General features: G+C 33.9%; 1 protein-coding gene across 1 annotated transcript; it reads right to left on the bottom strand.

Annotated features, from left to right (window-relative positions):
* Positions 1-3,468: 3,468 nt before the first annotated feature.
* Positions 3,469-5,209, bottom strand: LOC147000065 (uncharacterized). Its single transcript, XM_085834357.1, is given in 2 exon segments — positions 3,469-4,701; positions 4,704-5,209. Coding segments are annotated over 2 exon segments (1,686 nt in total). The 5' UTR covers positions 5,170-5,209; the 3' UTR covers positions 3,469-3,481.
* Positions 5,210-14,240: the final 9,031 nt, after the last annotated feature.

The raw sequence follows: 14,240 nt of genomic DNA, 5'->3' as shown, positions 1-14,240 counted from the left end.
TATAGTAGTGTGGGGGAAATATTCTTTATACCTCATGTACACTTAAAATCTCTAGCTACTTTCTTCCCTGTGAAAGCATGGCAGCCCACTGAGTGACTTTTTTTTGATGCATAATGATATACAAAACTTAATCACTTTGCCATATCCTGTCACCCATATCCAGCTCAAAATGCAACATCCACATGAGAGTAGAAACATAAATAAATTTAATAGTGTCTTGAAGCTAAAATTCCCAATTTAATCAAACCATCATTTAGAATCAGCTACTTAATACCAATGTGCTTTAAATGTACAAGTCACTGGGCTTTGTTGTGACTCTTTGCACAGGTCAATAGTGACCTTTAACCATTTTCATCCTCCCCACTATCCTCCATTTTTATCTTCTCAGACCCCCCTGCTGGTGCCCTTACTCTTCCAAAATATCTCCTTTTATTTAATGTGCCTTATTAAAATTATAAATTGACAATTGTCATTTTGATTTTAGCTTGTCTCACCTAACACAATTTGATGAGAAATACCTCTCTCCTTCTCTCTCTCTCTCTCTCTCTCTCTCTCTCATTTTTAAGAAATTCATCCAGTGGGGCTGGCATCTATATTTCCTCCATAGCTTGTCTATTTCACACAGTATAACAATCAACATTGATGATATGGATGTGTAGAGGTGCTTCTTAGATTTTTTTTTAGAACGTAAATCAACCTGGGAAGATAGTACCTCAGATGAACACTGTCTCCATCACACTGGCCTATGGTCACCTCTGTAAGGAATGATCTTTTGTTGGTGGCTGACCTGGAAGAATCTAACCCACTATGTAGTTAGGGTCATCCCCTATAAAGAGGATGTAATGTGTGGAGGGGACTGAAAAAAACATTTTTTAAGCACTTAAGATCAATGTGGCATGAACAATTAAAGTGCCCTCTAATTTGTAAGTAAATTCCATTCTTACCTATGTCCAGAATTCTGTCTACCCATATTTCAAAAGTAAAATTACTTTATCTATTTCTTCCTGTTTTACTGCATTTAATCTACGAATTTCCTTGTAACCAGAAATGCTGGTAAATTTTAAAGACATTTAATATGTGACTGGTAGATATCGGGTTTCTTTTAAGTTTAACTCAAATTTGTAAGCAGACCCAAGGTCTATGATTTCCTTGCACTTTACAAAGAATACATAATTCATGATTGCAATTGGCTTCAATGCAATGTATTCAATCCTATTAAATTCCAGCTTTGTTTGAATAAAAATTGTCCTCCTCTAACTGTGGGTTTTCATAAAGTGAATATTGTGCTATCCTGTGTGTTGCCTCAAGAGTCTGGCAACATTTCTGATTCCAAGAACAGCTGAAAGATAACCAAGGGAAAGATTGGTACAGGAAAAATAACCACCAAGTATGTTGGTATGCCAGACACGGAAGACTTTCACAGAAGGAAAATAAAAACAAAAAGTAAACAAACAAAAAAAACAAAACAAACAAACAAACAAGAAAAGCAAATACACAATAAAAATGGTGCAAGAGTGAATCTACTTGGGCAGCATGTGAATCAGGAAATCAGGCCATTTTTATAGGGATTCATTTATTCAATATTTATTCATTTATTCATTTATTCATTTCATTTATTCATTTATTCATTTATTCATTTATTCATTTATTCATTTATTCATTTAATCTATTCGTCTATTCGTCTATTCATCTATTCATCTATTCATCTATTCATTTATTCATTTCATTTATTCATTTATTCATTTATTATTATTTATTCATTTCTTCATTTATTCGTTTAATTTATTCACTTATTTGCATATTCGCTTATTGATTTATTCATTTATTTATTCGTTATTTATTCGTTGATTTGTTTATCCGTTTATTCGTTTATTCATTCATTCATTCATTTATTCATTCATTCATTCATTCATTCATTTATTTATTTATTTATTTATTTTGGATTTCTAGGAGGCCATATGAAAATATAAATTCTAGATGCTCAACGTTTCTGAGTGTAACTCCAGAAGGAACCAGCCTGATAGGGGTTCTATGATGTAAGCGAGATAGGTGATGTCACAGAGAACTGGTCAGAGTTTGCACAACTATTCCACTTGGAGACACTAGAATTCCTTGAAGTCGTGTTCAGTATCTTCACAGTGGTGAGTGAAAGCCAGGTCAGCTCCTGACCCACAAAGTCGTTCCAGAGGCTTTTGGTACCTGGCCTGTTTCCGAAGACAGAATCTTGAACACTAGGATATTTTTGTGGGGTATGCACCTTTATGGAGTAACTTGGACTCTCATAGCTCCTTAAGGCTATATGTTTTCCCTCCTTCAGTGAGTAACTGCACATTCTAATTTCTCTCATGTTTGGGATCTAGGGGGATGGATGGTCTACATTATTTGATCTCACGAGTTTATTAACCTTGCTAACAATATCTCATTCACAATTCCACTAATATGCCAAAACTTCCATTGTAGATGTGCATTTTAGAAGATATTAGTTCTAAATTGCTGATATGGCAAGGACTTGTTGTCCCAGTAAATGTTTAGATTACATGCTGAAACAGATTTTTGATAGTATTTAGATATTATATTTAGCATTAAAACTTTTCCTCTAAAAACAATGACTATTTAATCGAAAAATTGAAATATAAAGAATTCACATTGATGGTTTGTTATGTTGCTGCTGAGAATGTTGAAGCCCTTTTTACTACCCTTTCCTTAGTAATCATGCACACACCCTGTTTCTACTCTTAATCAAACAAGCAAACACAATATCAAACTAAATATCCAACCAACCAAACAAGAAAATGCTGTGTTACTAAGATGAGTGTTGTCTTTATTCTCAACTTTGCATGCCTCCTCGATTATTATTGGCAAAGGCCAACTCACTTCACTTATCCCTCCTGTAAGCCCCTGGCCAAGATATATTTTAGATGGCTGGGCAAGCCATCTTTTGTAAAATTTCTCTTCATGATTAGGTATAATTCTATCCTCTTGGGATTGTTTCCCTGTATTTAATTTCTGACATAGTATAGATCCCTGTAAATAGAAGGTAGACTGAGGGAGAAAAATCACTGAATATTTAGAAATAAAACCAAGTAATGCTGAGGCAGAAGGTTTTCAAGTTCAAAGTCACCTTGTTAAAGGGTAGCCTATGTAACTTAATAAGTCTCTGTCTCAAAATAAGGGTAAAAACAGAGCCAGAATAAAGACCAAGGAATAAAACTGGTGATTTCTAATTAGGAAACTATAAGCTTGTCATACTGTGTTGTCATAAGGTAAAGGGGAAATTCCTGGATTAACTAACAATAGAATTCACAAAAGTAAAAGTCGTTTGCAATAGTGATTGTGTTTGACATCATGAGAATGTGTACATTTGGGATATGCAAATAGTGGCAATGTCCAATCAATCAGTAGTTGGGCCATTTCATATAAGTTACTGAATGTTTTATTGTTGGACAGAATGGTCTTCGGATAGAGGATTTGTAGTTAGGCTTCAAAACGCTGAATAAATTCTCTGGTAACCATTCCCAGGGAGTGTTGACAAGCTTATTTGCACATTGTAATTAGGTGCAGATCTTGCATCATAAGCCCCATAACTGTAGAGGGAGAAATGATCGCCATCAGGGCCGTGAAAAGCTGGCAGTGTATTCCAGACATTCAGGAAATTGCCATATACTTGAGAAAAATTAACTCCTCCAGTACTTCCACCACTTCCAGCTGCCCCACAAAAGTTTCCATTTGCTCCGATGTTATGTAGATTTGGTCCAAAACTGTTTTGGGTTGCTCCCACCGAATACTGACTTGACCCAAAGGCACTTGGGTTTGCCCCAAGAACATACTGGATTATCCTGAAAACATGTGGGTTTGTCGCCAAAACATTTTGGTTTGTCCAGATATTGTATAGATTTGCCACATGAGCATAGCAGTTTGTCCTGCAGGTATCTGAGTTGGTACCCAAACTATACTGGCCTGCCCCAAAAGCATTTGGACTTGTTCCAGAAGCATATTGGTCTATCCCATAAGCATCTGAGTATGTTCCAAAAGGATACTGGTTTGTCCAGAAAGCATTTTGATTTGCCCCCAAAGCATATTGGTTTATCCCGAAAGTATTTGAAAATGCTGCCAAAGCATACTGGCTCACTCCTAAGGAATTTCCGTATGTTCCCAAAGTGTATTGGCTTATACTTAAGGTGTTTGGAAGATTATACTGGCTTGCCAAGAAGGTATTTGGGTTTGCCTCCAGAACACAATTGCTTACCCATACAGTATTTGAGCTTGACCTCAAAGTATTACTGCTTGCCATGAAAGCAGTTGAATTTGTCACAAAAACATTAGAGTTCGACTGGAAAGCATTGGGGGTATCCCTGAAACCACGGACAGTTGCCAAAGGTACATCCGAGTTTGCTCTAGAAGTATATGAGTCAGCTCTGTGGGCATCTTGGTTGGCTTCTTGAGCATCGGGGTTAGCCATAGTGTGGAAGCTTGGGCTGCCTCCTCCTCTCCAATTGTTTTCTAACTCCACAGCTGGAACTGATTTTCTTGTCCTATCCTTAGATATAGTCTTTCTTTTACTCAACTGTCTAGCTGTATATTCTTTAGGGTATGCCATTTTAACTTCACAACGACTGGAGCCAATGAAATGGTACCTGGTTTCTAAGACCTTTCTAACGGGGTTTTCATCCCTGTATTTGATAAAGCCGAAAGCTCTTCTTCCTGCGTATCTGAACACAGTGGAAGCTCTATAGCCTCTATCTGCCCAAATGTGCCAAAGTAAGCTCTTATTTTTTCTTTAGACATCCGCGGGTTCAGCCCACCCACAAAAATCTTTTTATTGGAGAATTGAGATTCCAGGGCTTTATCCCTTTTAAATTTTATTTTCTTGCCATCAACTTTGTGGTCTTTCACTCGAAGCACCTTCTCTACTGTGGCACTGTCTTTGAAAAGCACGAATCCAAATCCCCTAGACAGACCGGTATTTGGGTCTGTTTTTATAATAAAGTCTATTACTTCACCAAACTTAGACAAGTATTCCAGAAGTACCTGCTTGCTTATTTCTTGGGAAAGTCCCCCGATGAACATCTTACTAGCATCCTGTTCGTTCTTGGTGGCACCGATTTTGAACCCTTCCCGGAATTGGTCTCTTTCATTATCCTTTCTCACAGCGAGACTGGCAGTATTCATGGTATATAGGCTGGATGGAGGTGATTTGACTGTTGGATAAACACTGGCCTAGGCACAAATGGCGGGGGCATAGCTGTCCTCAGGGAGTCGAGGAAATTATTGCACAACCGTGACAAAATAGAAACAAGCATTATAACTAGAGACAAGGCAGGAGCTGCCTCTCATTCTAAACTGGGGGGGGTGGGGGTGGGGAAGGATGCGGGGGGGGGGGCAGTGATAGTGTCTGATTTGTCCCTAAAAGGTGTTGATGCTTGCAATGTAAAAAGCAGCCCTACCTATAGACTTTTCTTTTGTGTTTATAACACCCCCAAAAGGAATAGTATGGTAGAAAAGGAAGCCTTTTCGATGTTGATTCTGTCTTTTCATGTTACATCTCTTTGAATTTTGTTAAAAACAATTTATTTTTCCTGAACATTTCTTTGAATGTTCAAAAAACTCTTCACTTCATACTTTAGATGTGCTTCATATGAATCTTCACTATTTGAAATAAGACTGAAATGGGAAAGTAATATAAAGTTGAGACATCCTTCAGGAAAAAAAAATGTCTATGGGTTTGTATATTTTACCAAAGGACTCTAAAGGAACATTTTAAAATAAAAGCTTCACTGAGATTCATTTATAACATTTACCCTTTAAATGTAAAATGTATTTACATCGTAGTGATAATATTTAGGAAATGTGCCATCATCTTCTAAGTCTGTAAACCATTTAAGCAGTCACTCCTCATTTCTGGATGACACACTTAATGGTATAATATGTTGGTTTTCTCTTTTATTTCTCATAATACTGTTTTCCAGATGCTGTAATATACAATAATATTTTCTTCTTTATCCATTGTGTGAATGTAGTAAATTTTGTTTTCATAATTTACAATATCACCTACCATTTTGTTTTTTTCCTTTATTCCATATATGAAAACATTCACACACACACACACACACACACACACACACACACACACACACACACACACTCACAGTGGACTTTTTTCTGGCAACCATTTTTGTTTGTTTGTTTGTTTCTTTCTTTCTTTCTTTCTTTTTTTCTTTCTTTCTTTCTTTTTTTGTGGACAGTTAAATATATACTCCCCATTTTTATCTTCTATTGAGAAAGCATTTAATATTGAGATTTTTTCCCAATATTTAAAACACACAGATCAAATTTTAGAATTTTTTTTTCTTTTTTTGGGGCAATTTCTGTGCTTGTCACTACCCATTAGATATAATGTACTTGTTTGTCTATTATTTCCTCCTTCTAATATTATTCCTATGAAAAGGGAGATTTTATGTGTCTCCATAATTTTTCCCAAAGTTCATGTATAGAACTATTCTAGAGGAATATTAATGTTTATGGCATCATTACTATGTTAAGAATCATGGCCAACTATCCCTCTCCAAATTGAAGGCTTAAATATTAAGAATAATTTAAATACCAGAAATTAAGCTACATTCTATAAATACCTTCAGGACTCGACAGTTGCAACTTACCACATAATGGTCTTTATGCTTGCCTCCTTGATTCAATGGATGGGACCAGTTTAAAGTTGGAAAATGTTGAATGTGAAGATATAAAATACAGCTTCATGGCATGATAGATGCCCCAGTGGAGGAAAGTTGAGAGCAGGGAAGTGGGTGTGGGTGGGTGAGTAGAGGAACACCCTCTTTTGAGCAGGGGAAGAGAGGATGGGATACAGAATTTCTGAGAGGCGGGAAACCAGGAAAGGAGATAACATTTGAAGTGTAAATAAATAAAATATCCAATAAAAATAAGTAAACATAAAAAATATAGCTTCATAATATGCTGATGAATATGATCAATTTTCTATGGATATAACTTGCCAAGAAACAGCATTTTTTTTTAAATATTCACTATTCCACCATCATTTTTCCCTTTGAATCAAAGTGTTATGACCATCCATAGAAGATTTCACTGGAAGCCAGGTAAAACAGTTTTCTATCACTTTTCTTAACATGGACAAATTTCACATATGAAAATTCCACTTGAGAACTCTCTTAGCTGTCAAAGCCACCATTCCTGTAAGAAGAGGCCTTTGTAATTAACAAAATATTTCTATAGGTGGGTTAGTAAAGGTTCTCTAGGGAAAAAGATCTTCTCTTTCTGTTTACATACCGTTACATGCACACACATACACTCATAGGCAAACACATACACACAGCTTCACACACAACCTAATACACACACAGACACGCAAGCACACGTACAAACACACGTTCAAGCACACACACACACACACATATACTGGAGTGGGTTGATGAAATGACAGGGAAGGAATGCACTTGCTAGCAAGGCAAGAGCAAGAAGGCAAGAACAAGAAGCTTTCTTTTTCCATGTCCTTTTGTAAGCTCCAGCAGAGGAGTGTATTCCTGCCTCAAGATCCAGATTAATAGCATGTTTCTTCTTGACTCAATGGTTCAAACCAAGTCCCTCCCTCCCAAGAAATCCCACAGGTTTGTTCTAAATTTCTCGATTGGATTTCACTCCAGAGGTAGTCAAGTTGACAACCAAGAGTAGCCATCACAATAGGTTTTTAGTATATTTATCTAGGCCCTGTGATGTCTGTAGTTATATCAGTTAAATTTCTCATGAAATGTGGGTGTTTTATTCTGTAAGAATTATCATCTCTTTGAATCAATAGACTATTTCCATACATGGTACCAAGAAAACAATAATGAAAACAGTTTCTTTAAGAATGAATAATATTGTCAATAAAATTGAAGTGTAAGGAAAATAAGTTATTTCACAAGGAAAACTTAATCCTTTAGCAAAAGTTTGCTATATCATACTTTTATTATATTTGGGACCCTGTCTTACTCTAAATTTTTCAGCTTTCTTAACATTGTAGTAGTCCCTTAGATTTTTTTCTTGAGAACCTACAATAATTTTCTATATATCATGTTACCTTACATCTAATACCCATTTCATTCTTACCATCTTTCCCACTATCTGGTAGCAGCTGGTCTAATAAAAAGAAATGGTGTGAACCCCATATGTATATATTTTTGTATTTTTAGTGACCATGGATTGTTATTATATTTGAGAAGATTAGGAGACATGGCTTTGTTTGAAGGAGTGTCTTATTGAGTGTAGCCTTTGAAGAGTCAAAAGCCCACACCAAGCTTATTGTCACTTTCTCTGGCTATGGATGAGAAAGTAGTTCTTAACTACTACTCTAACATCTGCCAGCATTCTACCATGCTTCCGGGAACTGATCAATTTTAGGGACATTTTTGAATTCTTGTGTATTTTTTCTTTTCTTTTCTTTTCTTTTCTTATCCTTTCTTTTCTTTTCTTTTCTTTTCTGTTTTTTTTTTTTTTTTTTTTAGAATTTTAGGGTTTTTTTTTCAGCATTCTATTGTAAATTTTATTTATTTATTTCTTCATTTTACTGGTTTTGAAAAAAAAGAAAGAAAGAAAGAAAGAAAGGAAGGAAGGAAGAATGAAAGAAAGGAAGGAAGAAAGAGAGAAAGAGAGAAAGATAGAGTAAAAGAAAGAAAGAATCGAACTTTAGGGCCATTTTTGGCATCTTTGGTTTTTTTTTTTTGAATTTTAGGGTTTTGTTTTGTTTTGTTTTATGGTTTGTAGGGTTTTAGAAGAGTGTTTTACAGTTTTTTTTTTCCTTTCTAAAGTATTTTTAGGGTTTTTTTTTTTCTTTCTGTTTTTATTAAAGGATTTTTAATGTATTTCAGGGTATTGGGTTTTCATTTAGAATTCTGGAAATTTATTTCTTTTAATATTTCAACGTTCTTCTTAGTTATTGTTGTTATTGTTGTTCTTGAATATTTATTTATATTTGATGATTTTAATTTTGGCATTTCATAGTTTTAGACTTACCAAGCAATGGTGGCCCATGCCTTTAACCCACCAATTGAGAGAAAGAGGTAGGTGAAATATTTATTTCAAGGCCAGCCTTGGCTTCAGAGTGAGCTCCAGGACAGTCAGAGATGGAAAGAGAACCAGAGTCTCCAAAACCTCAAAAAAAAAAAAAAATGAAAGAAACAAAGAAAGAAAGGAGGGAGGGAGGGAGGGAGGGAGGGAGGGAGGGAGGAAGAGAAGAAGGAAAGAAAAAATAAAGAGAGAATGGAAAGAATTTTAGGGACCGTTTTGGCTTCTTGTGTATATATATATATATATATATAATTTGAGTTTTTTTATTTTTGTTTTTTAGGGTTTGTAGGGTTTTTATAAGAGGGTTTTCTTGTTTTCAGTCTTCCAGTGTGTTTTTAGTGGGTTTTTTTTTCTCGTTTTTTTGTTTTTTTGTTCATTTGTTTAGTATTTTAGTGTGTTTTAGGCTTTTGGCATTTTATATAGGCTCCAGGGTTTGGGTGTTTTTTTGGTTTTTGTTTTTTTTATGTGTGTGTTTTTTTGATTTGTTTTGTTTTAGTTTTTTGGTTTCTTTTTTAGTATTTTAATGTTTTTGTTTTTGTTTTCATTTTTGTTTTTGTTTTTTGTGTGTATGAGTGTGTGTGTTCTTGAATATTCATTTAAAATTTTAGGGTTTAATTTTGTTGTTTTATAGTTTTAGGTTTGCTAGGCCATGGTGACCTCTGCCCTTAAATCCAGCAATTGGGATGAACAGGAATGTGGTTTTTGAGTTCAAGGCCAGCCTGGTCTACAGGGTGAATCCCAGGACAGCCACGGATACAAAGAGAAGTACAATCTTTAAAAACTCAAAAAAGGAAGCCAGGCATGGTGGTGCATGCCTTTAATCCCTGAAAGAAGGAAAGAAAGAAAGAAAGAAAGAAAGAAAGAAAGAAAGAAAGAAAGAAAGAAAGAAAGAAAGAAAGGAAGGAAGAAAGAAAGGAAGAAAAAAGAAAGAAAGAAAGAAAGAAAGAAAGAAAGAAAGAAAGAAAGAAAGAAAGAAGAAGAAAGAAAGAAAGAAAGAAAGAAAGAGAGAAAGAAAAAAGGAAAGAAAATAAGAAATGAACTTTAGGGCCATTTTTGTTTTGTTTTTTTTTTTTTTTAGAATTTTAGGGTTTTTGTTGTTTTCATGGTGTGTAGAATTTTTATAGGAGACTTTTAGAGTTTTCTTTTATTTGTTGTTTTGTTTTGTTTTGTTTTGTTTTTCGGCTTCCAATGTATTTGTTTGTTTGTTTGTTTGTTTGTTTGTTTTGTTTTGTTTTATTTTTTTTAGGATTTTAGTTCGTTTCCCGTTTTTGAGGTTTTATTTTTGGTTTCAGGGGTTTTTTTTGTTTTGTTTTGTTTTTTTATTTTAATGTTCTTCTTAGTTTTTTCTTTTTGTTGCTATTCTTCTGGAATTTTATTTTTATATGAAGGTTTTAATTTTGGTGTTTCAAAGTTTTAGGGTTGCCAGGCAATGGTGGCCCATGCCTTTAACATAGCACTTGTGAAAAAGTGGTAGGGGATTTTTGAGTTCAAGGCCAACATTGTCTACAGAGAGAGATCCAGGACAGCCAGAGATGCACAGAGAACCACACTCTCCAAAACAAAACAAAACTAAACAAAACAAAGTAGGAAGGAAGGAAGGAAGGAAGGAAGGAAGGAATGAAGGAAGGAAGGAAAAAAGAAATAAAGGAAGGAAGAAGGAAGGAATAAAATAAAAAATGTAAAGTGTTTTAAGGACATTTTTTACTTCCTTTGCATTTTTTTTTATTTTATTTTATTTTTAGAATTTTAGTGTTTTCTGTAATGGTTTGTAGGGTTTTATATATGTTCTGGTTTTTTGTTTTTGTTGGGTTTTTTTTGTTGTTTTTTTTTGTTTTGTTTTGTTTGTTTGTTTATTTTTTTTCCTTTTTTCAGACTTCAAGTGTCCTTTTCCTGTTTTTTCTTTTTTTTTAAGAATTATAGTGTGCTTTAGAGTTGTGGGGTTTTATTTAGGTTCAGATTTTTTTAAAATTATTATTATTTTAATGTTTTTCATCGTTTTAATTTTTTAAATTTATTTGTGTGTGTGTGTGTGTGTGTGTATGGGTTCTTGAATATTTATTTAAAAAATTAGGGTGTTAATTTTGGTATTTTATAGTTTTAGGGTTGCCAGGCAATGGTGTTCCATGTCTTCAAACCTAGCACTTGGGATGATCATACCCAGTCTTCCAAAATTGAAAAAAGAAAAAAGAAACAAAGAGAGAAAGAGAAAGAGAGAGAGAGAGAGAGAGAGAGAGAGAAAGAGAGAGAGAGAGAGGGAGGGAGGGAGGGAGGGAGGGAGGGAAGGAGGGAGAGAGAGAGAGGGAGGGAGGGAGGAAGGAAGGAAGGAACGAAGGAAGGAAGGAAGGAAGGAAGGAAGGAAGGAAGGAAGGAAGGAAGGAAGGAAGGAAGGAAGGAAGAATGAATAAAATAAAGAATGTAAAGAGTTTTAGGGACAAGTTTGGCTTCCTTGGCAATTTTTTTTCTCTTATTTTTAGCGTTTATTTTTTTTTTAATGGTTTGTAAGGATTTTTATATGTGTTCTATTTATTTTTTCAGACTACCAGTGTCTTTTTCGTGCTTTTTCTAGTTTTTTAAAGAATCATAGTGTGCTTTTTAGAGTTTTAGGGTTTTAATTAGGTCCAAGTCTTTATTTTTTTAATTATTATTTTAATATTGTTCTGAGGTTTTTAATTTTTAAATTTATTTGTGTGTGTGTGTTCTTAAATAATCATTTTAAAAATTAGGGTTTTAATTTTGGTGTTTCATAATTTTAGGATTCCCAGGCAACGATGGCCCATGTCTTTAAACCCATCACTTAGGATGAACAGGTAGGTGATTTCTGAGTTTAAGGCCAGCCAGGTCTACAGAGTGAGTTCCAGGACATCCAGAGACAAAAAGAGAATTACAGTCTAAAAAACTCAAATACTCAAAAAAAAAAAAAAAAAAAAAAAAAAAGGCCAGGCTAGGTAGTGCTAGCCTTTAATCCCAAAACAAAAAAACAAACAACAACAACAACCTAAAAAAACAAAATGAAACAACAACAACAACAAACCCAAACAAACAGAAAAAAAAAAGAAAATAATTTTAATGACATTTTTGATATTGTGTATTTTTTTTTAATTTTAGGTTTTTTCTTTTCTTTTTCTTTTTTTTTCTTTTTCTTTTTCAGGGATTGTAGTGTTTTTAGTAGCGTGTTTTTAAAATTTGTTATTTCCTTTCAAGCTTCTAGTATTTTTTTGTTTTTTTGTTTTTTGTTTATCTTTCTTACTCGTTTTGAAAAGATGTTAGTGTATTTAAGAGTTTTGGTGTTTCATTTAGTCTTCGGGATTTTATTTTTTATTATTTTAATGTTTTTCTTATTTTTTTTTGTTTTTTTTTGTTGTTTTTTTTTTGTTTTTTTTTGTGGTGTGTGTGTTCTTGAAATTTATTTAAAATTTTGGTGTTTTAATTTTAGATTTCATAATTTTACAGATGCCAGGTAATTGTGGCCCATGAGTTTAATGTAGCACTTGGGAGGAAGAGGTAGGAAATATTTGAGTTGGAGTACAGCCTATTCTACAGAGTGCCTTCCAGGAGAACCAGAGATACACAGAGATACCCAGTCTCCCAAAACTCAAAAGAAAAGAGAGAGAGAGAGAGAGAGAGAGAGAGAGAGAGAGAGAGAGGGAGAAAGAAAGGAAGAAGGAAGGAATAAAATAAAGAATGTAAAGTGTTTAAGGGACATGTTTGGCTTTCTTTGCGTTTTTTTTTTGTTTGTTTGTTTGTTTTTTTAGAAATCTAGTCTTTTTTTTTTTAATTGTTTGTAGGGTTTTATATGTGTGGTTTTTTGTTTGTTTGTTTGATTTTGTTTTTTTCAGACTACCAGTGTCCCTTCTCTCTCCAGAGATAACCAGAGATACCCAGTCTCCCAAAACTCAAAAGAGAAGAGGGGGGAGAGAAATAGAAAGAGAGATGAGAGAGAGAGAGAGGGAGAGAGAGAGAGAGAGAGAGAGAGAGAGAGAGAGAGAGAGAGAGAGAGAGAGAGAGAGAGAGAGAGAGGAAGGAGAAGAAGAAGTAGAAGAAGAAGAAGAAGATGAAGAAGATGAAGAAGATGAAGAAGAAGATGAAGAAGAAGAAGAAGAAGAAGAAGAAGAAGAAGAAGAAGAAGAAGAAGAAGAAGAAGAAGAAGAAGAAGAAGAAGAAGAAGAAGAAGAAAAGAAGAAGAAGAAAAGAAGAAGAAGAAGAAGAAGAAGAAGAAGAAGAAGAAGAAGAAGAAGAAGAAGAAGAAGAAGAAAGAAGAAGAAGAAGAAGGGAAGGAAGGAAGGAAGGAAGGAAGAAAGGAAGGAAGGAAGGAAGGAAGGAAATAAAGACTGTAAAGAGTTTTAGGGACAATTTGGTTTTCCTTTGCATTTTGTTTTATTTTTAATTTTAGCTTTTTTTTTTTTAATAATTTGTAGGGTTTATAAATGTGTTCTCTTTTTATTTTTTTATTTTTTAATTTTTATTTTTTCCAGACTACCAGTGTCCTTTAAGTGTGGTTTTATAGTTTATTAAAGAATCATGGAGTGCTTTGAGAGTTTTGGGGTTTTATTCAGGTCCCATTTTTTTTATTATTTTTATTATAATGCTGTTATTAGGTTTTTAATTTTTAATATATATTTGTGTGTGTGTGTGTGTTTGTGAATGTTTGTTCTTCAATATTTATTTATAAATTTAGGGTTTTAATTTTGGTGATCAGAGTTTTAGGGTTGCCATGCAATGGTGGCCCATGCCTTTAAACTTATTCTCCCAAATCTCAAACTATAAAAAAGAAACAGAGAGAGAGAGAGAGAGAGAGAGATGGGGAGGGAGAGAAGGAGTGATGGAGTGAATAATCAAGGAAGGAAGAAGGAAGAAGGGAGAAGGAAGAAGGAAGGAATAAAATAAAAATGTAAAGTGTTGTAGGGATAATTTTTCCTTCCTTTGCATTTTTTTTAATAATGTTAGCAGTTTTTTATTTTTAATTTTTTTATTTTTTTAAATAGTTTGTAGGGTTTTTATATGTGTGTTCGTTTTTTGTTTCTTGGTTTTTTGGTTTTTTTGTTTGTTTGTTTGTTTTGTTTTTGTTTTTTCAGACTACCAGTGTCCTTTCCATATTTTATTCTAGATTTTTAAAGCATCATAGTGTGCTTTTAGAATTTTGGGGTTTTATTTAAGTTCAGGTTTAT

The sequence above is a fragment of the Mus caroli genome, unplaced genomic scaffold, assembly GCF_978045245.1.
Source record: "Mus caroli unplaced genomic scaffold, Mus_caroli_1 scaffold_22, whole genome shotgun sequence".
Classification (NCBI taxonomy): Eukaryota; Metazoa; Chordata; class Mammalia; order Rodentia; family Muridae; genus Mus; species Mus caroli.
The sequence above is the reverse complement of the archived record's forward strand: the minus strand, read 5'-3'. Positions and strand labels throughout refer to the sequence as shown.